General features: G+C 44.4%; 1 protein-coding gene across 1 annotated transcript in view; it reads left to right on the top strand.

Annotated features, from left to right (window-relative positions):
• LOC115101016 (GDNF family receptor alpha-2-like) overlaps window positions 1-26,492 on the top strand; it is a 73,759-nt gene that overhangs the window by 8,400 nt on the left and 38,867 nt on the right. Inside the window, exon 3 of the mRNA XM_029620160.2 lies at window positions 25,547-25,624. Coding sequence (XP_029476020.1) covers window positions 25,547-25,624 — 78 coding nt within the window. The remainder of the gene's footprint in view (window positions 1-25,546; window positions 25,625-26,492) is intronic.

Consider the following 26,492-nt stretch of genomic DNA (forward strand, 5'->3'; position numbering starts at 1 on the left):
ATGAAAAGGAAAGTTTGACATCTTCCTAAGTCAGAGGGTGGTTTTAACCTTCCAGACTTGGAATTATATCAACTCTCTTCCCAGGGCTTTTACTTGTGACATATCGTTAAATGCACAAATGAGGAACAATGCTTACATCTTCAAGATGTGCACGCTCATCCCCAGAATCGTTTCACGTGTCTATTTTCAAAGGATAAAGCTAAGAACATGTAAACGTCATAGTATAACAATATGGAAGGAAATGAAACGTATTCTACAAGAACCAATATCACTTCCTAAAAACACAACCTAATGGAACTATCGTTGGATATCTTTTCAGAATTCAACGATTGCCACGCCCTGGCCATAGATTTTTATTCTCGATTTTGGTTTGGCCAGGGTGTGACTAGGGTTGGCATTCTAGTTTCTTTATTTCTACGTTGGTGTGGTTCCCAATGAGAGGCAGCTGTCTATCGTTGTCTCTGATTGGGGATCATATATAAGTGTTTTCTGTTTTTAGTGTCTGCACCTGACAGGACTGTTTCGGTTTTCCCTCTTTGTTATTTTGTTCGAGTGTTTTGAGTATTACATTTATCATGAACACTTACCACACTGCGTTTTGGTCCACTCCTTCATATGACGATCGTTACAGAACTACCCACCAAAAAAAGGACCAAGCAGCGTGTTCAAGAGGAACTGGGCCCGGGAGAAAAGAGAGTGGAGGACATCCTGGACCTGGGAGGAGGTTATGGCAGGGGACAATACACTGCCATGGAAACAGGTGGAAACAGCGAAAGAGGAACGGTGACGATACGAGGGGACACGGCTAGCACGGAAACCCGAGAGGCAGCTCCAAAAAGATTTGGGGAGGGGGCACATGAGGAGAGTGGCAGAGTCCAGGGTTCAGACCTGAGCCAACTCCTCGTGCTTACCGTTGGGAGCGTGTGACTGGTCAGGCACCGTGTTATGCAATGATGCGCACGGTGTCTCCAGTGCGCATTCACAGCGCAGTGTGTCCTGTGCCAGCTCCCCGCTTTTGCAGGGTGAGAATAAACATCCAGCCAGGACGGGTTATGCCAGCTCTACGCTCCAGACCTCCAGTGCGCCTCCACAGTCCAGTACGTCCTGTGCCTCCTGTGCGTGTCTCAGCCCAACCTGTACCGGTCCCCGCATCAGGCCCCCAGTGAGGTCCAACCCGCACCCCCCCTGAGGTGCGTGTCATCAGCCCGATGCCACCTGTACCGGTCCCACGCATCAGGCCTCCAGTGCACCTCCACAGTCCAGTACGTCCTGTGCCTCCAACCCGCACTCCCCCTGAGGTGCGTGTCATCAGCCCGGTGCCACCTGTACCGGTCCCACGCATCAGGCCTCCAGTGCACCTCCACAGTCCAGTACGTCCTGTGCCTCTTCCCCACACTGCCCTGAGGTGCGTGTCTTCAGCCCAGTGCCACCTGTACCGGTCCCACGCATAAGGCCTGCAGTGCACCTCCACAGGCCAGAGCTTCCGGCAACAGTTCCCAGTCCAGAGCTTCCGGCGACTGTTCCCATTCCAGAGCTTCCGGCGACAGTTCCCAGTCTTTCCGGCGACGCTTCACAGTTCCCAGTCCTTCCGGCGATGCTTCACAGTCCGGAACCTCCAACGACGGTCCTCAGTCTGGAGCCTCCAGCGATGGTCTCCAGTCCGGAGCCTCCAGCGACGGTCGTTACACCGATAAATTGTTCCACATGGAAAACTAAAGGCATAGAAACCATGAATGACTTGGTAACAGGAAATTAATTTATTTCCATAATAGAATTAAAAAGTAATTTTGGACTGAACAATGTACATAGGTTCAAATACAGTGCATTCAGAAATTGTTCAGACCCCTTGACTTTTTCCACATTTTGTTACAGCCTTATTCTAAAATTGATTGAATAAAATGTTTTCCTTATCAATCTACACACAATACCCCATAATGACAAAGCAAAAACATATATTTTTTAAATTGTTGCAAATTTATTAAAAATAAAAAACAAAAATACCTTGAGCTCAGGTGCATCCTGTTCCCTTTGATCATCCTTCACATGATTCTACAACTTCATTGGAGTCCACCTGTGATAAATTAAATTGATTGGACATGATTTGGAAAGGTACACACCTGTCTACATAAGGTCCCACGGTTGACAGTGCATGTCAGAGCAAAAAGTATTGATCTGTGGAAGGGTACCAAAACATTTCTGCAGCATTGAAGGTCCCCAAGAACACAGTGGCTTCCATCATTCTTAAATGGAAGAAGTTTGGAACCATCAAGACTCTTCCTAGAGCTGGCTGCCTGGCCAAACTGACCAATCGGGGGAGATTGTCCTTGGTCAGGGAGGTGACCAGTAAGCTGATGGTCACTCTGACAGCGCTCCAGAGCTCTTCTGTGGAGATGGGAGAACCTTGCCAGAAGGACAACCATCTTTCGCAGCACTCCACCAATCAGGCCTTTATGGTAGAGTGACCAGACGGAAGCCACTCCTCAGTAAAAGTGAGAGACTAGTCAAGATCGAGGGAAAGATGAATGGAGCAAAGTACAGAGAGGTCCTTGATAAACCTGCTCCAGAGCTTTCAGACTGGCGTGATGGTTCACCTTCCAACTGGACAACGACCCTAAGCACACAGCCAAATAGCTATGCAGTGACACTCCCCATCCAACCTGACAGAGAAAAATGGGAGAAACTCCCCAAATACAGGTGTGCCAAGCTTGTAGCGTCATACCCAAGGAGACTCGAGGCTGTAAACGCTGACAAAGGTGTTTCAACAAAGTACTGAATAAAGGGTCTAATAGTTATGTAAATGTGATGTTTCAGTTTTTAGTTTTTTTTATACATTTGCAAACATTTCTTAAAAGCCTTTGCCAAAACATTTCAAACTACTTTTGTAATACAACGTCAGGTATTTTTTTATGTAATTAATCGATAAAATTGATCTGTGTTCAGTACAGGAAGAAAACAAACTGAAGCTAGCTTTCTGGTCACGCACCTCTATCTAACAGTACACTTCAAGTGACCCTCGTTCAAGATGGCCGTACTTCTTCATTACACAAAGGAATAACCTCAACCAATTTCTAAAGACTGTTGACATCCAGTGGAAGCGATAGGAACTGCAAGAAGGTCCCTTAGAAATCTGGATTCCCAATGAAAACCCTATTGAAAAGAGAGAGACCTCAAAAAAAAGACATCTGAGTGGTTTGTCCTCGGGGTTTCGCCTGCTAAATAAGTTCTGTTATACTCACAGACATGATTCAAACAGTTTTAGAAACTTCAGAGTGTTTTCTATCCAAATCTATGCATATCTTATCTTCTGGGGATGAGTAGCAGGCAGTTGAATTTGGGCATGCATTTCATCCGGATGTGAAAATACTGCCCCCTGTCACCAAGAAGTTAATAGCCCTAATAATTTGGTATTTTCCCCCTCGTAACTTGGCCTAATGTTCTGACTTGGTGGTGCACATGTAGCCTATAGCCTGTTTTAGAGAAATGTCATAATTTAATATACTAAGAGCTTTCACTGTCTGCTTATATGCTCCCTTTATGTATCCTACATTTCTGACTTGGTGTACAGGGAGAATAATTTAAGAACGGCCCATGTTCTGAATTCTGTCAGTGTACATTTTAAAAGTGCTGAACAAATAGCTATATTGACTAAGTCCCTCTTAGCTCGCTCATTAATGTCTTAATCGAAATTACAGATTGCCTCTTATCCTCTCATTGTTTCCTTATGCCTTAGTTTGTACGTCTCAATTGTCAGTAGAAACCACATTCGTTTAAGCAAGTCAACCATACCTGCTATATATATTTTTAAAGGCAGTAAATGAGGCTGAATGAACTGTTTCGCAGCCAGACAAGGCTCCGCTGATAGCCAGGTGTAGCTGTGGTAAGGATTCACTCCATGGTTCTGAAAAGAAAGCTCTGGCCATTTTTGGGCACCGATTGTTACCGTTATAGTGCAAATAATGTATTGTTTAGTGTTGTGTAGTGGCTTTGCTGGCATGCATTAAACTTTTTTCCTTAGTTTGCCCCACCAAGATGTAAATGCTAACATCCCCACTGGGAACCATAATGACTCTAAGAACCCTTTCAGCTCTTCCATGCTTCTTTACAGTTCACAAAACAGTTCTTTGCTCTTTTAGTGATAATTCAAATGTAGGGGAGGCGGCTCATTCTAATATTTTGGGGCATGGTTTGCTCAGGCAGGGAGGTAACCCGTGATACAAGTCAGTATTCAATGTCCATCCATGTCTGAGGACATTGGGAGATGATGTGGAAACCGGCCACTAGGGGCAACAGTGAGCACTGTTACCTTCAAGTAGGCGTCGTGGACGGGGACAGGAACGTGGACTGGAACTGGAACGGTGGACGGGGACAGGGACTGGAACTGGAACGGTGGACGGGGACAGGGACGTGGACTGGAACTGGAACGGTGGACGGGGACAGGGACGTGGACTGGAACTGGAACAGTGGACGGGGACAGGGACGTGGACTGGAACTGGAACGGTGGACGGGGACAGGGACGTGGACTGGAACTGGAACGGTGGACGGGGACAGGGACGTGGACTGGAACTGGAACGGTGGACGGGGACAGGGACGTGGACTGGAACTGGAACGGTGGACGGGGACAGGGACGTGGACTGGAACTGGAACGGTGGACGGGGACAGGGACGTGGACTGGAACTGGAACGGTGGACAGGGACGTGGACTGGAACGGTGGACGGGGACAGGGACGTGGACTGGAACTGGAACGGTGGACGGGGACAGGGACGTGGACTGGAACTGGAACGGTGGACGGGGACAGGGACGTGGACTGGAACTGGAACGGTGGACGGGGACAGGGACTTGGACTGGAACTGGAACGGTGGACAGGGACGTGGACTGGAACGGTGGACGGGGACAGGGACGTGGACTGGAACTGGAACGGTGGACGGGGACAGGGACGTGGACTGGAACTGGAACGGTGGACGGGGACAGGGACGTGGACTGGAACGGTGGACGGGGACAGGGACGTGGACTGGAACTGGAACGGTGGACGGGGACAGGGACGTGGATTGGAACTGGAACGGTGGATGGGGACAGGGACGTGGACTGGAACTGGAACGGTGGACAGGGACGTGGACTGGAACTGGAACGGTGGACGGGGACAGGGACGTGGACTGGAACTGGAACGGTGGACGGGGACAGGGACGTGGACTGGAACTGGAACGGTGGACGGGGACAGGGACATGGACTGGAACGGTGGACGGGGACAGGGACGTGGACTGGAACTGGAACGGTGGACGGGGACAGGGACGTGGACTGGAACTGGAACGGTGGACGGGGACGTGGACTGGATCTGGAACGGTGGACGGGGACGTGGACTGGAACTGGAACGGTGGACAGGGACGTGGACTGGAACTGGAACGGTGGACGGGGACAGGGACGTGGACTGGAACGGTGGACGGGGACAGGGACAGGGACGTGGACTGGAACGGTGGACGGGGACGGGGACAGGGACGTGGACTGGAACTGGAACGGTGGACGGGGACAGGGACGTGGACTGGAACGGTGGACGGGGATAGGGACGTGGACTGGAACTGGAACGGTGGACGGGGACAGGGACGTGGACTGGAACTGGAACGGTGGACGGGGACAGGGACGTGGACTGGAACGGTGGACGGGGACAGGGACGTGGACTGGAACTGGAACGGTGGACGGGGACGGGGACAGGGACGTGGACTGGAACTGGAACGGTGGACGGGGACGGGGACAGGGACGTGGACTGGAACTGGAACTGGAACGGTGGACGGGGACGTGGACTGGAACGGTGGACGGGGACGGGGACGTGGACTGGAACGGTGGACAGGGACGTGGACTGGAACTGGAACGGTGGACAGGGACAGGGACGTGGACTGGAACTGGAACGGTGGACGGGGACGGGGACGTGGACTGGAACGGTGGACGGGGACGTGGACTGGAACGGTGGACGGGGACGTGGACTGGAACTGGAACGGTGGACAGGGACGTGGACTGGAACTGGAACGGTGGACAGGGACAGGGACGTGGACTGGAACTGGAACGGTGGACAGGGACGTGGACGTGGACTGGAACTGGAACGGTGGACAGGGACAGGGACGTGGACTGGAACTGGAACGGTGGACGGGGACAGGGACGTGGACTGGAACTGGAACGGTGGACAGGGACGTGGACTGGAACTGGAACGGTGGACGGGCATAAGAATCTGCCTCTGTTTGCATGTTTAAATCCAGCGATATAACACTTTTTCTATACAGTATATCACAAAGTGAGTACACCCCTCACATTTTTGTAAATATTTGAGTATATCTTTTCATGTGACAACACTGAAGAAATGACACTTTGCTACAATGTAAAGTAGTGAGTGTACAGCTTGTATAACAGGGTAAATTTGCTGTCCCCTCAAAATAACTCAACACACAGCCATTAATGTCTAAACCGCTGGCAACAAAAGTGAGTACACCCCTAAGTGAAAATGTCCAAATTGGGCCCAAAGTGTCAATATTGTGTGGCCACCATAGTTTTCCAGCACTGCCTTAACCCTCTTGGGCATGGAGTTCACCAGAGCTTCACAACTTGCCACTGGAGTCCTCCTACACTCCTCCATGACGACATCACGGAGCTGGTGGGTGTTAGAGACCTTGCACTCCTCCACCTTCCGTTTGAGGATGCCCCACAGATGCTCAATAGGGTTTAGGTCTGGAGACATGCTTGGCCAGTCCATCACCTTTACCCTCAGCTTCTTTAGCAAGGCAGTGGTCGTCTTGGAGGTGTGTTTGGGGTCGTTATCATGTTGGAATACTGCCCTGCGGCCCAGTCTCCTAAGGGAGGGGATCATGCTCTGCTTCAGTATGTCACAGTACATGTTGGCATTCATGGTTCCCTCAATGAACTGTAGCTCCCCAGTGCCGGCAGCACTCATGCAGCCCCAGACCATGACACTCCCACCACCATGCTTGACTGTAGGCAAGACACACTTGTCTTTGTACTCCTCACCTGGTTGCCGCCACACACGCTTGACACCATCTGAACCAAATAAGTTTATCTTGGTCTCATCAGACCACAGGACCTGGTTCCAGTAATCCATGTCCTTAGTCTGCTTGTCTTCAGCAAACTGTTTGCGGGCTTTCTTGTGCATCATCTTTAGAAGAGGCTTCCTTCTGGGACGACAGCCATGCAGACCAATTTGATGCAGTGTACGGCGTATGGTCTGAGCACTGACAGGCTGACCCCCCACCCCTTCAACCTCTGCAGCAATGCTGGCAGCACTCATACGTCTATATGACGCTGAGCACGTGCACTCAACTTCTTTGGTCGACCATGGCGAGGCCTGTTCTGAGTGGAACCTTTCCAGTTAAACCGTTGTATGGTCTTGGCCACCGTGCTGTAGCTCAGTTTCAGAGTCTTGGCAATCTTCTTATAGCCCAGGCCATCTTTATGTAGAGCAACAATTCATTTTTTCAGATCCTCAAAGAGTTCTTTGCCATGAGGTGCCATGTTGAACTTCCAGTGACCAGTCAGTATGAGGGAGTGTGAGAGCGATGACACCAAATTTAATTAACACACCTGCTCCCCATTCACACCTGAGACCTTGTAACGAGTCACATGACACAGGGGTAGGAAAATGGCTAATTGGGCCCAATTTGGACTTTTTCACTTAGGGGTGTACTCACTTTTGTTGCCAGTGGTTTAGACATTAATGGCTGTGTGTTGAGTTATTTTGAGGGGACAGCAAATTTACACTGTTATACAAGCTGTACACTCACTACTTTACATTGTAGCAAAGTGTCATTTCTTCAGTGTTGTCACATGAAAATATATACTCAAATATTTACAAAAATGTGAGGGGTGTACTCACTTTTGTGATATACTGTATATATATTTGTTTTAAGCCTATCGCAAACCTTAACCATTTGGAGTTAATGTCCAACCTTAACCTTGGAACGATACAGAGAAGTAATCAAGCACTTCTAAATTTGAAGTTTGAGAGACATGGATGAATGTCTAATTCTGACCTGAGACTGTGAGAGCTAGTTGGGTTTGCTCACAGAAAACCATAAGTGATAGTGTCATACCAGTTTATCTAATTTCTTGTTATGCCATTACATATTATATATGACCATGGCCAGTGACGGTTACTTGTGAGTGACTCACGCATGTCCTTGTGTCATTTGAGAACATTTGACAAAATCAATCAGTGGTTCTCAATTCTCTCCTCAGGGACCCCAGCTTTTCCAGAGGTAGCTCACTTGATTGAGCTAAAACACGAAAACATAATGGTTCTAAATAGTACCAGATAGAGGTTCTTTGGGTTGTAACCATAGTGGAACCCTTTTTTGGTGCTATATAGAACCTTTTTAAATGGTTCTTCATATCAGCAAGAAAAAGGGTTCTGCCATGGTTACAACCCAAAGAACCTCTATCTAGTACTATTTAGAACCATTCTGTTTTTGTGTGTACTACAGCGTTTCCCAAACTCGGTCCTCGGGACCCCAAGGGGTGCATGATTCGCCCAGACACTACACAGCTGATTCAAATGATCAAAGCTCGATGATTAGTTGCTTATTTGAAATCAGCAGCGTAGTGCTAGGGCAAAAAAACAAAATGTGCCCCCCTTCGGGGTCCCGAGGACCGAGTTTGGAAAACCCTGGTGTAGGAGATAGGAAGGCAGAAGAGAGAAATGAGGAGAGTGGAGGAGAAGATTCATAAAGCTCTGATATATCTGTTGGTCCTTTTTTTTATCCTGTCGACAGCTGGAGGAAAACAAAATCAGCATTCTGTACATCAAATAACAACATAACAGATGTGTTTATATACCAGGCATATGTTCACACAAATGTTAACTACGGTTTCTAATGGCCTGAGTAAACTGTAGCTAATCAGGTGAGTCATCCTAGCTTGTTATGAATAAGTTGTTGTTTAAAACTCCCTGGGTTGCAATTGTGTCACACCCATTATTTGCTGCTTCCCACTTACAAGTAGTGTTTGACATAATGGAAGCACACAACGTTTTTTTCTAAAATTATCAACAGCCAAAACTGGTCTTAGAAGATGATTGGCTCTGGTTCTGCTGGCATCGAAATGCGTGGCCTTTTTTTGTGTCTTTCTTTTTGCAAATGACTATGAATTAACATCATTTTTTCTCCCCTAAAACGTGTTAATACCATACCTCATATTAAGGGAAATTCACTGTGTGACAATAACTAGCAGGTCTATTAGGTTCCAGCAGCTAGAATTGAAACGTCTACAAATCAACTGTGGGAACATGGCGTCTTTCAACACCAGACAACATAAAGAGCTGGCTGCATATATACATATCTAAGAGATTGTACACTAGATTGTTTGTGAGGAGATTACCGCTGCTCTTGACTTACAATTAAAACCAGTCAAATGAATCATTGGCGGTGCTCACTGCCAAAGTGGATACCTATTCAACTGAAGTGCAAAGACTGGAGAAGAGCGCCAACGTGACAGAGGTGCGACCCCTTCACCCGGAAACAGCATGAGCTAAGTACGAAGGGATGATCAAACGGAAACGGAATCATTCGAACATCATTCCCCGTAAATTCAATGTGTGAATCACGGGGTTTGAAACTCACGAGGAAGCGGGCAAACCAACTTCCTTCATGAGCAATCTTTTCTATGAACAGTTCGGGCAGGGTCCAATGCCGCTAATGCAGGGAAGGGGGATCAGCGTCGACCCAGATCTCAGTGCCGAATTGATAAAACAGAGAGACCTAAAACGAGGTGAGATCCCAGCTACACAAGCTAAACCCTGAGATGCTGTTTTGTCCACCGGTGAAATGAATCTTGACACTCCAGAACACAACGCACACATGTTCCAATGTCAAGGAAGCACATCGAACCCAGCACACAAAGGGACAAGCCGACAGATGGAACCACATAACTAGCTCATTATTGAGCTATGCAATCCATGCACAATCACGCAGTCTAGCCTATGGCTATGATGTTGCCCTCAGCATAAGACAATGATGAGGACACCCCCTAATGTTTGGGTACAAGGAGTAATATGACTATTATTGCTGAGTACTGGACTTGTTCTAATTATATTTCCTATGGTCCTGGACATTTACATAGTGATGACACCATGTCAATTACTGAACAATTGACAATATCTGGGGGTGTCATAGGTACTGGGACTGCTTTCTTGTGTGGCTACAGCACATTGAATCCATTTGGGCTAAATATGACAATAAGTCGATAGCTATCCCCGACAATTTTTGGTTTAATTTTGTATTTATTTTTTACTACTGGCGAGGAGAGATGGTCATTCCATTGTGGGCTACTTACTGTAAGTGATAATGCCAGAGAAGCCGATGTTTGGAAGATATATTGGCACGGGTATTGTTAGGCCCAAGACGATGTCGGGCAAACACCGGTTTCGAGGGAATTATAACTTTTATAGAAGAGGTTACCAACATATTTAAATAATGATTGACATATTTTCATTTTAAATATTATTTTGATTAATTTATTCATACTATCTAATCCTTCCACGAGATATAGTCCCAACACAAATTTAAGGTTGCTACCCAAGCCGGCTGGCCGGTCGTTCGTTCTATTGGTTCGGTTACGACCCAGAAGTTCAGTCTTTTTGTCGTGTATCTATGGATGCGACCCAGTCATTCATTCTAAATGTTCCATTGCCATACTGGCTGACAAAGTTCTTATCCCTTGCTTGCTAGCTAGCCACGGCTAACTTGCAGTCTTGTCAAAAAGCGCGTCCAGAATAACAGCAAAGTAGCTGCATTTGTCTAAGCTGTTTTCTAGTGACATTTATTTGGACAGAGAAAATGTCTTATGCCCAGCATTTCAAAAGATATTGCCAATATTATTAGTGGTATAGAAATTATTAAATTAAATTAGAATGCCAAGAGTGTGCAAAGCTGTCATCAAGTTCAAAGGGTGAGTACTTTGAAGAATCTCAAATATAAAATATATTTAGATTTGTTGAACACTTTTTGGTTACTACATGATACTATATGTGTTATTTCATACTTTTGACATCTTCACTAGTATTCTACATTGTAGAAAATAGTAAAAATAAAGAAAAACCCTTGAATGAGTAGGTGTGTCCAAACTTTTCACTGGTACTGTATGTCTTAAGACCAAAAAAATGCTGCTTCAGAGATTCCATATGTTACGCAACAACCCTGTAATTATAGTGCAAGGGGAGGGGAACCGAGGAGGGAGGGCTGAGGCCTAGGGAGGAGGGGGCCTGGGGAAGGGGGGACGGGGAAGGGGAGGTGGGGGAATAGTTTATAGTCTTCTCGGTGGGAAGCAGCCAATGGTTGTGTTTGCCTGTGGGCCCTGCTTATATTTTACACCCATGGGCTTATCAACACTAAAGATAACAATTACATTGTAGATAAACAATGGCAACACGAGCTATTCTCAAATGGAACTTGATATTCTATCAAGAAACCATATTGATATAGCAATGCTCCAAGAAACCCTCCTGCTCCAAAAGGACACATAGAATAGAGAACCATTTGCACAAACTGGCTGCTTTCTTCATTAGACCCAAACAAAACTAAGGGTGTAATCATAAGGATACATAAAAAACTCAAAATCAACATCCTTGTTAAAGGTGTAGACCAAGAAGGCAGAATCACTTTCCTGAAATGTATACATAAAGAAAAATTAATGACATCAAAATATGTTTATGCTCCAAATTCATATGAGCTTACGTGTTTTTATTATCTGAACAGCATATTGTTAGAATTAACTGAATTCCATCTGGTTATTGGGACAGACATGAATACCATGCTGGACATGCGGGACAAATCCACTAAGACCAACTACAATCCACAGGCAACCAATGGTCTCCAACACATACTCTCTGATTACTTCCGAGCTCTTAACCCTAAAGCAAAAGAGTACTCTTTCTATTCAAACAGGCAAAAAACATGATCCCGAATCCTTTTCATACTATCCACTCCTCTATTTTCTTTAATCAAAAAAAATGAAATTTGACATGAGCCTATCTGATCATCATGCCTACTACTACCAGCTACACTTCAGAATATCCTAAAAGAGCCACAAGATGGCACTTTAATGATTCCTTACTGCAATATCCTACTTTCTGTGAACAATTTGAAAAACAGAATAAAATTAATTCATTTGATGATCCTTGGATTTATTAAGGTTTTATTAAAAACAATACAACTGCATTTGCATCTGGGCTGAATAAATCACAATAAAGAAGACATCGGAATTGTAAAAGTTGGTAACGACATTGGAGCGTTCTCAATAAACACTTTTTTTAGACCAGGTAGCAACTACTCGCTCCAAAGTCAAGACAGAACATTATAATGGTGCTGGAGGAGATGGCTGCCATTTTACGGTCTCCTAATCAATTGTGCTATTGTGTGTTTTTTCGCATTATTTGTAACTTATGACCGAAAAGGTATCAGGACAGCGATTATTCACCTCGTACTGGACAAAGATTTTTCCTTTAACAAGTCGGGCGCAAAGGATTTTCTTCAGACACCCTACAAGGCCCAAATCCCTTCCTTTAAAAGTTTTGAGCTAATGCCACAACCGTTTGTGGTAGATGGTGGCAGATTATGGTAAATTGCAGCATTCAAGCAACAATGGCTGACACTTAACCTGTTGCTCCTACCCTCTACTTTTTTGAACATTTTGTTAAAAATCGCGCAACATTTCAGCGCCCTGCTACTCATGCCAGGAATATAGTACGTTCATATGGTTAGAATGTGTGGATAGGAAACCCTCGGACGTTTTTAAAACTGGTTAAATCACGACTGTGGCTATTACATAACGTGCGTTACATCGGAAAGCGCAGGAAAACCTGATCACAGAAAATGGAAATAAATATCCTTGCGCCACTTCCAGCAATTGTTAACAGTGAGCCAAATTAGATAAGACCGAGCATTCAACTCCCACAGCATCCCCATGTTTACATTTACATTTACATTTACATTTAAGTCATTTAGCAGACGCTCTTATCCAGAGCGACTTACAAATTGGTGCGTTCACCTTAAGACATCCAGTGGAACAGCCACTTTACAATAGTGCATCTAAATCTTTTAAGGAGGGGGGGGGTGAGAAGGATTACTTTATCCTATCCTAGGTATTCCTGAAAGAGGTGGGGTTTCAGGTGTCTCCGGAAGGTGGTGATTGACTCCGCTGTCCTGGCGTCGTGAGGGAGTTTGTTCCACCATTGGGGGGCCAGAGCAGCGAACAGTTTTGACTGGGCTGTTGTCTAGAGTCTTGTGAATTGAATCATCTTTGATTCTTGGTTGAACCGAAAGAGGGGCACGACTTACCTCCGGTCTCCGCCCAGATCATTCCGGAAGAGCTCTCTCCTGAAATTTTTTCCAAGACGACAGCTAATGATATTTACATCGCCTACGGATGATTTTTATCGCTTATTAACGTTTACTAATACCTAAAGTAGCATTACAAACGTATTTCGAAGTGTTTTGTGAAAGTTTATCGTCTACTTTTTGAATTTTAAAAAATGACGTTACGTTGTGAAATCGCTGTTTTTTTCGTTTATCACACAGTCTACATATAACGATATCTTGGCTTTATATGGCCCGATTTAATCGAAATAAAGACCCAATAGTGTTTATGGGACATCTAGGAGTGCCAACAAAGAAGATGGTGAAAGGTAATGACTGTTTTCTATTTTATTGTGCGGTTTGTGTAACGCCGAAATGCTAATTATTTTGTTTACGTCCCCTGCTGTGCTTTTCTGTTGTAGTGTATCGGTGCATGCTATCAGATAATAGCTTCTCATGCTGTCGCCGAAAAGCATTTTAAAAATCTGACTTGTTGCCTGGATTCACAACGAGTGTAGCTTTAATTTGATACCCTGCATGTGTATTTTAATGAACTTTTGAGTTTTAACTAATACTATTAGCATTTAGCGTAGCGCATTTGCATTTCCAGAGCTCTAGTTGAAACGCAAGCGTCCCAAGTAGAGGCAAGAGGTTAAATAACGTGCCATAGAATTCTGCGGCAGCTAGCAAGCTGTGCTGCAGTACAACACAACGTTTAAAGGAAGAAACACAGTACCAACGGGACATTAATAACTGTAATATCTTATGTTTCACAGAGTCTTGGCTGAACGACGACATGAATAACATACAGCTGGCGGGGTTTACTCTGCATCGGCAGGATAGAACAGCCGCCTCTGTTAAGACAAGGGGTGACGGTCTATGTATATTTGTAAACAACAGCTGGTGCATGAAATCTAATAGTAAGGAAGTCTCAAGGTTTTGCTGGCCTGGGGTAGAGTATCTCAAGATAAGCTGTAGATATTTACCAAGAGAGTTTTCATCTATATGTTTCGTAGCTGTCTATTTACCACCACAAACCGATGCTCAATGAGTTGTATAAGGCTATAAGCAAACAGGAAAATGCTCATCCAGAGGCGGCGCTCCTAGTGGCTGGGGACTTTAATGCAGTGAAAATTATACCTAATTTCAACCAACATGTTAAAATGTGCAACCAGAGGGGGAAAAAACTCTAGATCACCTTTACTCCACACCCAGAGACGTGTACAAAGCTCGCCCTCCATTTGGCAAATCTGACCATAATTCGATCTTCTGGATTCCTGCTTACAAACAGAAATTAAAGCAGGAAGCACCAGTGAATCAGTCAATAAAGAAGTGGTCAGATGATGCTACAGGACTGTTTTTCTAGCACAGACTGGAATATGTTCCGGTCTTCTTCTGATGGCATTGAGGAGTAAACCACATCCGTCACTGGCTTCACGAATAAGTGCATCAACTACGTTGTCCCCACAGTGACTGTACGAACATACCCAAACCAGAAACCATGGATTACAGGCAACATCCGCACTGAAATAAAGGGTAGAGCTGCGGTTTTCAAGGAGCGGAACTCTAACCTGGATGCTTGTAAGAAGTCCCGCTGTGCCCTCTGACGAACCATCAAACAGGCAAACTGTCAATACAGGACTTAGATTGAATCGTACTACACCAGTCCGACACTCATCGGATGAGGCAGGGCTTGCAAACTATTACAGACTACAAAGGGAAGCACAGCCATGAGCTTCCCAGTGACATGTGCCTACCAGACGAGTTAAATTACTTCTCTGCTCACTTCAAGGCAAACAACACTGAAGCATGCATGTGAGCATCAGCTGTTCCGGATGACTGTGTGATCAAGCTCTCCGTAGCCGATGTGATAAGACCTTTAAACAGGTCAACATTCACAAGGCCGCAGGGCCAGACGGATTACCAGGACGTGTACTCCGAGCATGCGTTGACCAACTGGCAAGTGTCTTCACTGACATTTTCAAACTGTTCCTGACTGAGTCTGCAATACCAAAATGTTTCAAGCAGACTACCATGGTCCCTGTGCCCAAGAACACTAAGGTAACCTGCCTAAATGACTACAGACCCGTAGCACTAACATCTATAGCCATTAAGTTCTTTGAAAGGCTGGTCATGACTCACATCAACACCATTATCCCAGAAACCCTAGATGTCATGTATTGTCATGTTATGTCTTGTTCCTGTTCTTTCTCTTCACTTCGTTTCCCCCTGCTGGTCGTATTAGGTTACCTTCTCTCCCTTTCCTTCCCCCAGCTGTTCCTCATCTCCTCTAACTACCTCGTTTACTCTCTCCCACCTGTTCCCTTTTTTCCCTCTGATTAGGTCTCTATTTCTCTCTCTGTTTCTGCTTCTGTCTTTGTCAGATTCTCGTTTGCTTCACCCTTGTCCCGTCCTGTCGTAATCTGCCTCTTCATCAGATGCTACGTGTGATCAGGTACCTCTGTCCTCTACAACCCGCGCCTACCCGGAGAGACCAGCAGTCTGTTGCCGCTAACCCTGCTATTCTCCTCTGCTGCTAGAAGGGGACTCTCCTGTAAAGATCAGAGGACTTTATGATTTATTTGTCGCCCTCTCTGCGGGTTGTCTATTTTGTCAACCGATACATCAGAAGAGGATTTATGTCTTCCCTGTGTTTGGACATTAAAAGACTCTGTTTCTGTTAAACCGCTTTTGGGTCCTCACTCACCTGCATAACACTAGATCCACTCCAATTTGCATACCGCCCCAACAGATCCCAACAGATCCACAGATGAGTCAATCTCTATTACACTCCACACTGCTCCACACTGTCCCCTCCTGTACTCCCTGTTCATTCATGACTGCATGGCCATGTACGACTCCAACACCATCATTAAGTTTGGCGACGACACAACAGCGGTAGGCCTGATCACCAACAACGATGAGACAGCCTATAGGGAGGAGGTCAAAGACCTGGCTGTGTGGTGCAAGGATAACAACCTCTCCCTGAACATGATCAAGACAAAGGAGATGATTGTGGACTACAGGAAAAGGAGGACCGAACATGCCCCCATTCTCCTCGAAGGAGCTGTAGTGGAGCAGGTTGAGAGCTTCAAGTTCCATGGTGTCCATAATCACCAACAAACAGCATGGTCCAAACACACCAAGACAGTCGTGAAGAGAGCATCACATAGCCTTTTCCCTCTCAGGAGACTGAAAAGGTTTGGCATGGGTCCTTAGATCCTCTTAAAGTTCTACAACTGCACCATCTAGACTCTAGATTGGTTGCATCACTGCCTGGAATGGCAACTGCTCGGCCTCTGACCGTAAGGCACTACAGAGGGTAGTGCGTACGGCCCAGTACATCACTGGGGCTAAGTTTCCTGCCATCCAGGACCTCTATTCCAGGTGGTGTCAGAGGAAGGCCCTAAAATTGCCATCCTAGTCATAGACTGTTTTCTCTGCTACCACACAGCAAGCGATACCGGAGCACCAAGTCTAGGTTCAAAAGTTTTCTATCCTCAAGCCATTAGATTCCTGAACAGCTAATCAAATGCCTACCTAGACTATTTGCATTTTTTCTTAACACTTTCTTTTCTTAAAACTGCATTGTTGGTTAAGGGCTTGTAAGTAAGCATTTCACTGTTGTCTTCGGGGGATGTGACAAATACAATTTGATTTGGTTTGAGAACTAAATCTATTGGTAAGACAGAGAGCAGACTTTGCAATCCATCAAGTTAAACTCAACCATTACTTCCATGTAATCAAATCTGTTGTCTACTGGCTAACAAGCTTTGCGGCAAAGACCAATTAGTGGATATTGCAACTATTGAATCTGAATCAGGTAAATCGATACGCACTTACCCAAATTGGTACATCTGAACTAAAGCAGGTTTGCTAAAAGTCGTAAATGAAATGGCAAACTGTAGATTTCTGCCTAAATAGACCCAAAAGTAACTGCTATTCATGTATAATTCATGTATAATTCTATGACTGTGACATGCAAAAACTTGGTATATATGGAATGAACACATCTGGTAGATTATGAGGAAATGATGAGAATATAGGAGTTACATAGTTCAGAATACACTAGATAAAGCACACACAAAATAACATATATATATATTTTTTCAAAGTCATGTTTCATTGACAAGTGAATTATTGATGACTAGAGCTGGAAACACATCAGATGGCTTCCACAACATGTGAACAATATCAGAAAAAATGGGATTGATAGACCTTGCAACTAGAAATAAATTATAGTACAACTCTGTACAAAAGCAATAATGGCATTAAAATGAAGAATTGTCTACATGACAGCAGTCTAAAATAGTCAATTATTTACATGTCAAATACCATGGCAAATGGTTTCTTTTTCATCAAAATGGAGGTAGCACATGATCTCTCTGAAGCAATCCCGTGACATGGTTTCTCCAAAGAAAAGTATCCCATGCATGCCTGACCAGAAGCTCCCCATATACACGCTCTTTCCACCAAATTCTCCACGGACACACAGGATTGAAATGAAGGCTTCAGCTCATCAACAGATAGATCCCAGACAGTGTCTCCATGCTCTGTGTGTGCCTAAGCCACAGTACGGTCCCTGAATTCTGTAGTATGTCCGTGTCACTTAAACAATGAAAGCTGGCGAGTGCATTGCTGATGTTGTTTTGTGCTTGAGAGGTAGGGCCTGCTCTTTCAGTTATGACATTTTGCGCTGATAATCGGCCTGTAGAATGGTCAGCGGCTTGTTCTATCTAAACGGTGCCATCCGTTTCATTTGGTGGTGGCAGTGGGCCCCTGCTCATTGTGCATCGTCCTGGCTTTTTTGCGCTTAGGTCTCGGAGGTGTCGGTTATTCAGGCTGAGGCTCAGAATTAGAAGAAGAATCCTCAGAGATGTCATGATTCATTTCTTCCCTGCCATCTGAGTCGCTTTCGTTCAGATCTTGTAGCAGCGCTAACACAGCATGTGCATCCATTCGTCTTGGTCTTCTTGTCATTGTAAATTACGCTCTCACTGTGTACTCCTAGTAGGCCAGAGTAGACTGATAAAACTGCTTGGATTTCGTGGACATATAGGGTACATATCATTTTGATATTACAATTAGAATTGATCAATAGAATAGATTGTTGGCTCGCCCTGTTCTTCATTCACAATTAGTAATTCCATAATGATGCATCGTTCCCTTCCACAAACTCATCAACTCACCCATTCTTCCCCATTCTACTTTAACTTAATTGACTTCTTCTTTTGTTATGTGTGAAATTCGTTTCGGTATAGTTTAAATTTAGTTTCAAGGCAATTATCGGGTTGACTATCAACTGGGCGTGGCACATTCCACTGTCAGGAGAAGGAGGGGTAACGGGAGAAAATCATTGTTTTAAATGACGTACCCTCATAAAACTGGTTATAGCTCCAGATCGGTTTGTGATATTAAGATTCTAACAATGGCAGTGTGTTATATAGACTTATTTGGGAAAAGGCTAGGACGGAGTCAGGCATGACTTTTTATATTTGTGCAACTTAGGTCAGCTATGCCGGCCTATAGAATCTCCTGGGAAACCCCACTACCAAACCATCCAATGATGGCATTTATACAGCAAATAAATTATATGGGCTTCCTTTAAAGGACTAATCTCTTTAATATATAAACAACCTTCGGGAAAGCTCAGTTTCTGAGCCATTTAAAAAAAAGTATGGCCACAGATCTAAGTGAATCTGAACAACCCTTTTAAATGTGTCACGTTCTGACTTTAGTTCTTTTGTAATGTCTTTGTTTTAGTATGGTCAGGGTGTGAGTTGAGTGGGTTGTCTATGTTCGTTTTTCTATGTTGTGTTTTGTGTTTGGCCTGGTATGGTTCTCAATCAGAGGCAAGTGTTGTTAGTTGTCTCTGATTGAGAATCATACTTAAGTAGCCTTTTCCCACCTGTGTTTCGTGGGTGATTATTTTTCTGTTGAGTGACGGAGCTGTTTCCGTTGTGCTTTTTTGTTTCTTTGTTTGATAGTGTTCAGTGTAAATAAATAACATGAACAAGTACCACGCTGAGCTTTGGTCCTCACCTTCTTCCACCGACGACCGTTACAAACTGGAACATAAATATGGAAAAATATGACATTGGCCTCACCCAAATCTGAACCATCAACTTATCACAGCCTGTGTTTAACACGAAGGAAACGTTTCATGATGAAATTGGCCCCAACTGTTCACTGTGTCCCCTAAATCAGGTAGGCACATTCCTTCATATGATGTATGAGTGCCCTCCAGTTAAATGTTTCTGGGGCAAAGTTACAAAATAAATGTTGAAGTGCGTGAATGTAAATATTCATCCATCTTCTATGTTACTTAACGATGATAGCTCCTTGAATCTCTCAATAAATGAGAGACGATTACTGGCAGAAACTGTGGCAAAAAAAAAACGATTTTGGTGGAAATCATCAGATGGAAATCATCTCACTCTCTCCCAATTTACCGGTGGATAAGGTTTCTACTAGAAGTTAAAACGTTAGAATTTTCGACAGCTAGAATGAATGGTGCAAGAAACAATTGAGGCCTGGAAAAATACACTTCTCAGCTAAAGCCGAACACATACAAATAAACTACCTACGCTGAACAAAAATACAAGCGCAAACATGCATGAGTTAATTCAAGGATATCAGTCCTCCTAAATTAGGCCCTTTTAATCTATGGATTTCACATGACTGGGAATACAGATATGCATATGTTGGTCACACATACTGTATCTTTAAAAAAAGGTGGGGCGTGGATCAGAAAACAAGTCCGTATCTGGTGTGACCACCATTTGCCTCATGCACAGTGACACATCTCCTTCGAATAGAGCTGATCAGGCTGTTGATTGTGGCCTGTGGAATGTCGTCCCACTCCTCTTCAATGGCTGTGCGAAGTTGCTGGATATTGGTGGGAACTGGAACACGCTGTCGTAAATGTCGATCCAGAGCATCCTAAATGTGCTCAATGGGTGACATGTCTGGTGAGTATGCAGACCATGGAAGAACTGGGACACTTTCAGTTTCCAGGAATTGTGTACAGATCCTTGAGACATGGGGCCATGCATTATCATGCTGAAACATGAGGTGATGGCGGCAGATGAATGGCACGTCAATGGGCCTCAGTATCTCGTCAAGGTGTCTCTGTGCATTCAAATTGCCGTCAATACAATGCAATTGTGTTCGTTGTCCGTAGCTTATGCCTACCTATACCATAACCCCACCGCCACTATGGGGAACTCTGTTCACAACGTTGACATCAAGAAACTGCTCGCCCACATTGGGGAAATGGGGGGGTGGAGGCTATGGTGATCATGGTGATCAATGCTTTGTATTTGTGTACTTATTAAAAACTTTTCCTTCTTCTTTTTGAGTGGCACTCAACTGGTGGATGTGAACCATGAAATTATATAAACTTGTGTATTGTGCCTGTAGCCCCTCCCCCTCTCCCCAACAAGAAAAAGATATGGTCACAAATATATATATTTTTTATCAGCAGCCAGTCCCAAACAGATCGGTTAATCAGGGTTGGCTATCATTGGCTGTTAATCAGGGTTGGCTATCATTGGCTGTTAATCACAGCCCTTGTTTGTCAGTTCTTCTTGTTAAGTGCTTATTAAACTGACGGGACTGTGGCTTATCCATCACACACACACACACACACACACACACACACACACACACACACACACACACACACACACACACACACACACACACACACACACACAGCTGAAAGGAACACAGCAGAGCAGGATTCATCAGGTATTGTTCTCTGCAACACATTGGGGAACGAAGAGTAGCCTAGTGATGCCAACAGTTAGCATCCAAGCTAATAAATCAGCTTTCACTCTAATGACTCCTCCATGTAGCATTCAGGCACTCCGGTATTTGGCGAGATCAAGCTAATCTCTCAGGTTTCTAGTATTGACTCAGGTATTTAGCATGCAGGCTAACACATCAACAAGGATAATTCAGACTAATGGATTACTCATTTAGCATTGACTCAGGTATTTAGCCTACAAGCTAATCACTGGGGTACGTAGCATTCGGGATAATAAATAACTAATTTGCCATTCAGACTAATGAGGGAGCTTAGTGCTGTTCCACTGAGGAATGGCACTGTTGTTTTCTGTTTACTCACTTCATTTTCTGGCATGAAACACGCACGCACACACGCACACACACACGTACACACGCATGTACAGTCAAGTAAAAAGAAACAGCTTGTGTGACTCATGAGATGAATGATTAAGCGAATCCAAAGACCGAGTAGGCAGAAAAATAGGGTGTTAGAACATGCATATGTATGTGTGTGTGTCGCTGGTGATTTAGTCTGTGTAGGGCTAGAACAAAACTGTGCACTGTGTGGTGGTGCCTCAGGAGAGATTTGAGAAACAGTGATTTAGTGCTAAGTATGCAACTGAACTAGAGCAGAAAGACCCTTGTGAAAAATAAATGAACTACATATGCAAGAGAAGAACTCACAGCTCGCTCATTAGTGTGTCCCACCCACACACACACACACACAGGAACACACATGCACACACAGACAGACAGAGTAGGGTAATTAAAAGTAATTATTCTCAATTCTGCTAGGTCTGCGTGGATCAGTGTTCAGGTTGTTGAGGCAGTTTATGGTTTCACTCATTACAGGATAAACCAAACAAATGTAAATCCCCCTCCTCTCCCTCAGTAATAATTAAAAAGGGGATGAGGAGGAGGAGTGAAAGATGAGAGGAGGGCTTGAGAGAGAATGCAGCTAAAGCAGTTTCTCACTCCTCAAATTCAGCTTACTCCACAACACGCATGCAATCACCCCCCCACCCCCCACACACACACATGCACACACACACACACACACACACTACACCAGTGGTTCCCAATCTTCGGTACTAGGACTTGAGGAAAGACTAATGAGACCATAGGCCTACTGTTACAATGCACATGAGGGGGTACTTCTGGGCAGAGCAAAATTCAGTTGGTGGTACAGTAGCTTCATGTTCTACTAGTGTACCATATGTATGGTATACACTGTCCAGCAAAATACTTACTTGTAGGTTCCTTCTTGCAACAACAATAAGAAATGAAAGATATTATGAACATAAACTAACTGGCTCAGTATAATAGAATCAACATTTTAGCATAAAAAGGCACAATTTACAGTACAATATTTACAGGTGTTTTGGAGAAGGGGGGATTGGAGGCTAGTGTTTAAATTGTGCAGTAATTTAGCACTAATAATAATAATAAGAGTCTGGTAGCAGTCGTGATGTGTGTGTAGCATGAGTTTAAATGTGTGCGTGTGTACAGTGCCTTCAGAAAGTATTCACACCCATTGACTTTTTCTACATTTTGTTGTGTTACAGCCTGAAAGGGAAACTATTGGTAGATTAAAAGCTGACATTGAATAACCATTTGAGCATGGTGAAGTTATGAATTACTCTTTAGATGGTGTATCAATACACCTAGTCATTTGATACAGGCGTCCTTCCTAACTCAGTTGCCAGAGAGGAAGGAAACCACTCAGGTATTTCACCATGTGGTCAATGGTGACTCTAAAACAGTTTAATGGCTGGGATAGGAGAAAACTGAGGATGGATCAACAACACTGTAGTTACTTCACAATACTAACCAACAGTATCTGACAGAGTGAAAATAAGCAAGCCTGTGCAGAATACAAATATTCCAAAACATGAATCATGTTTGCAACATGGCGCTAAATTAATACTGCAAAAACGTGTCAAAGCAATTTACTATTTGTCCTGAATAAAAAGTGTTATGTTTGGGGCAAATCCAATACAACACATTATTGAGTACCACACTCCATATTGTCAAGCATAGCGGTCGTTGCATCATGGTATGGGAATGCTTGTAATCATTAGACTGGGGAGTTATCCAGGATAAAAAAAGTAACAGAATGGAGGTAGCACAGGCAAAATCCTAGAGGAAAACCTGGTTCAGTCTGCTTTACATAAGACACTGGGAGGTAAATTTACCTTTCAGCAGGACAATAACCTAAAACACAAGGCCAAATCTACAATGCATCACTGCCTGGTATGGCAACTGCTCGGCCTCCGACCGCAAGGCACTGCAGAGGGTAATGTGTACGGCCCAGTACATCACCGGGGCCAAGCTTCCTACCATCCAGGACCTCTATACCAGGCGGTGTCAGAGGAAGGCCCTAAAAATTGCCAAGTCTCCAGCCACCCTAGTCATAGACTGTTCTCTCTGCTACCGCACGGCAAGCGGTACCGGAGCGCCAAGTCTAGGTCCAAGAGGCTTCTAAACAGCTTCTATCCCCAAGCCATAAGACTCCTGAACAGCAAATCAACCCCCCAATACAAATACAATTGGATTAGATTTGAATAATGGACATACTGTACAATCCAGGTGTACAAAGCTCTTATAGACTTACCCAGAAAGACGCATAGCTGTAATCGCTACCAAAGGTGATTCAAACGTATTGACTCAGGGGTTGTGACTACTTATGTAAATGAGATATTTCTGTATTTCATTTTCAATACATTTGCAAAAATGTATTAAAACATGTCTTTACTTTGACATTAAGGGGTATTGTGTGTAGATTTAAAAAATATATTTAATCCATTTTGAATTCAGGCTGTAACAACAAAATGTGGAATAAATCAAGGGTTTTTGAATACTTTCTGAAGGCGCTGTATGTATATGAGCGTGTGTGTGTGTGTGTGTATGTGTGTATATCTGTGTGGGTGTGTGAGTGCATGTGTGCTATGGTGCAGTCAGTGCAGGTGGTCAGTCCAGTTCAAGTGTTCAGCTTCTGATGGCTTGTAGACCAAAAAACGTAGGGAGCCACTGCTCTACACACACAAACACCAACACACACACCAACACCAACACACCACACACACACACACACACAAAGACACGCACATGCGGATTGTGTATTTCTTCCTCTAGCAAACCGAGCCACTGTAATGTGAAGCTTTTTAACTTTGAACTAACATTGAGTTAATTTGAACTAGAATTGAACTTACATTCAGCTAATGTAGACCTGAACTGGAAATAACATTGACTGGGAGCCGTATAAATGCGTAGACCAGGAATGTGATTCCCAGGGATGTGGCGGAGGCTAACCTCATAACATGATGTCGATGTTTATAGTGTTTCCATAGGGCCAGATTGGCATTGTGAGCATTGGTGTTTTCGTTACCCACTTCCTGTCATCATGACGGGTTTTGACTGAGCGTTTTGATGTTAGCCAGGCAGGTGGTCAGCTAATAATATCAGCTCTCTCCTGAGCAATATTTATGAGCACAGAGAAATAGAGAGAGAGAGACTCATACATGTAATCAGAGGTAGTGTGTTGGAAGCGAAACAGCGACTTTACATAAATTACCCACCTGTAATCTGAACGCCCCCTCAATGAAGTCTCCTCAGGGGTGTGTGTGTGTGTGTGTGTGTGTGTGTGTGTGTGTGTGTTTTGGAATGGAGTGTAGCAATGAGGAGGAGGCCAAGGGTTGGTGGATTAGCTCTCTGATGAGCAATAGCATTGGTGAGCTGAGCCTTGAAGATATTGGCAAGGTGAGGTTGGAGGATTGCAATAAAGCTGACCACACACATGCCGGTCAGGTGAGAGGGGAGGGTTGTAGGAGAGGAAGAGTTGGAGGACAAAGGTGAGGAGAGGGGATGATAGAGAAGACAGGATAGGAGATGATAAGGATTTGATGGAGTAGAAAAGAGATGGGAGGAGAGGCGAGGGGAGGGGGAGGTTGAGTCAGTAACTGTATGTGTAACTGCAGGTGGAATCAGTCTTACATACAGAAACATTGCTTCAGAGCCTCATAAATAAACATGGAGCCTTGTCACCTGCTTCACTAAACCTCTAAGGTACCATACCCCTACACACGTACACGCACATATGCACACACACACACACAAACCCACACACACACACGCACACGCACAAACATCAAAGTAGCGAGTCACCAGCAGAATTTAATGTGCTTTGTCAGGTCTAGTGTGAATGCTTGATAATGTGTAGTCAACTGTTAAAAGTAAGGCAACATTGTTGCTGGTATTGAAAATGAAATTGTATATGCGTTTTGATTTTATGTTCTCAGAGCGGTTTAATGGCTGCTGTCCTGGGTTCCATCCCCATGCTAAAATGCTCCTAATACCTCTGTTTCTGTGTAACACACACACGCTCTCTCATACTCACTCATGTTTTTGTGTTCCAGGGGAGGACTTCTATGAGCTGTCGCCCTATGAGCTCCACGAATTCTCAGAAGAGTTTAGACACGCCTCCATCATCTCAGGTACCACTGGATGTGTGTGTGTGTGTCCAGGCAGGTCACACCAGATCGACTTCAGTATTCAACGTTTGCCCTGTCCCCCAGGACGTTGGGAGATGCCTTGAATACTGTCCACTAGGGGCAACCTGAGCACCTATTACCAATTAGTAGGCTCCTGGCTTGCTAGGGCATTGTGGATGGGGATAGAGGAAGGCCTTTAACTGCACACTCTGGCTCCAAGGAAAGGAAAGGGGGATAACCTAGTCAGTTGCATAACTGAATGCATTCAACTGAAATGTGTCTTCCCCATTCAACCCAACCCTGGGTTGAATCTCAGTGTTAGGCTCTAGATTTGATTTGTTCGGTTTTAAAACTATCCCAAGCCTTAACCCTTACCTTAACCAGTCAGAATGAATGCCTAAACTTAACTGTCGAAATGTGACATTTATCCCCACCTTGGACAAATGTTGAATACTGAAGTTAGACCATGATACCTTGTTGCTATGTCTGTTAAGGTAACAGGGTTGGTGTATGTCGGCCTGTTTCTGATACGGAGGGGCTACTTAGAATACAAATCTCCCCTGTTGATTGAGATGAATGAACAGAAGCGTGTGTGTGTGTGTGTGTGTGTGTGTGTGTGTGTGTGTGTGTGTGTGTGTGTGTGTGTGTGTGTGTGTGTGTGTGTGTGTGTGTGTGTGTGTAACTGAAGCTATCCTCCATCCCTGCATGAAAAGCTATTTTCTTTCCAATTTCCTTTTGCACCAGTTCACATTTCTCATTATTTAAAGCACTGAGAAGTCATCTGCAGCTTCTCTAGGAGACATATGAGCTTCACTATAGAAGAAATTACATCCACCACACACACACACATTCCACCATTTCTTGGTATATG

This window comes from Oncorhynchus nerka, linkage group LG19 (assembly GCF_034236695.1).
Source record: "Oncorhynchus nerka isolate Pitt River linkage group LG19, Oner_Uvic_2.0, whole genome shotgun sequence".
In the NCBI taxonomy this organism is placed as follows: Eukaryota; Metazoa; Chordata; class Actinopteri; order Salmoniformes; family Salmonidae; genus Oncorhynchus; species Oncorhynchus nerka.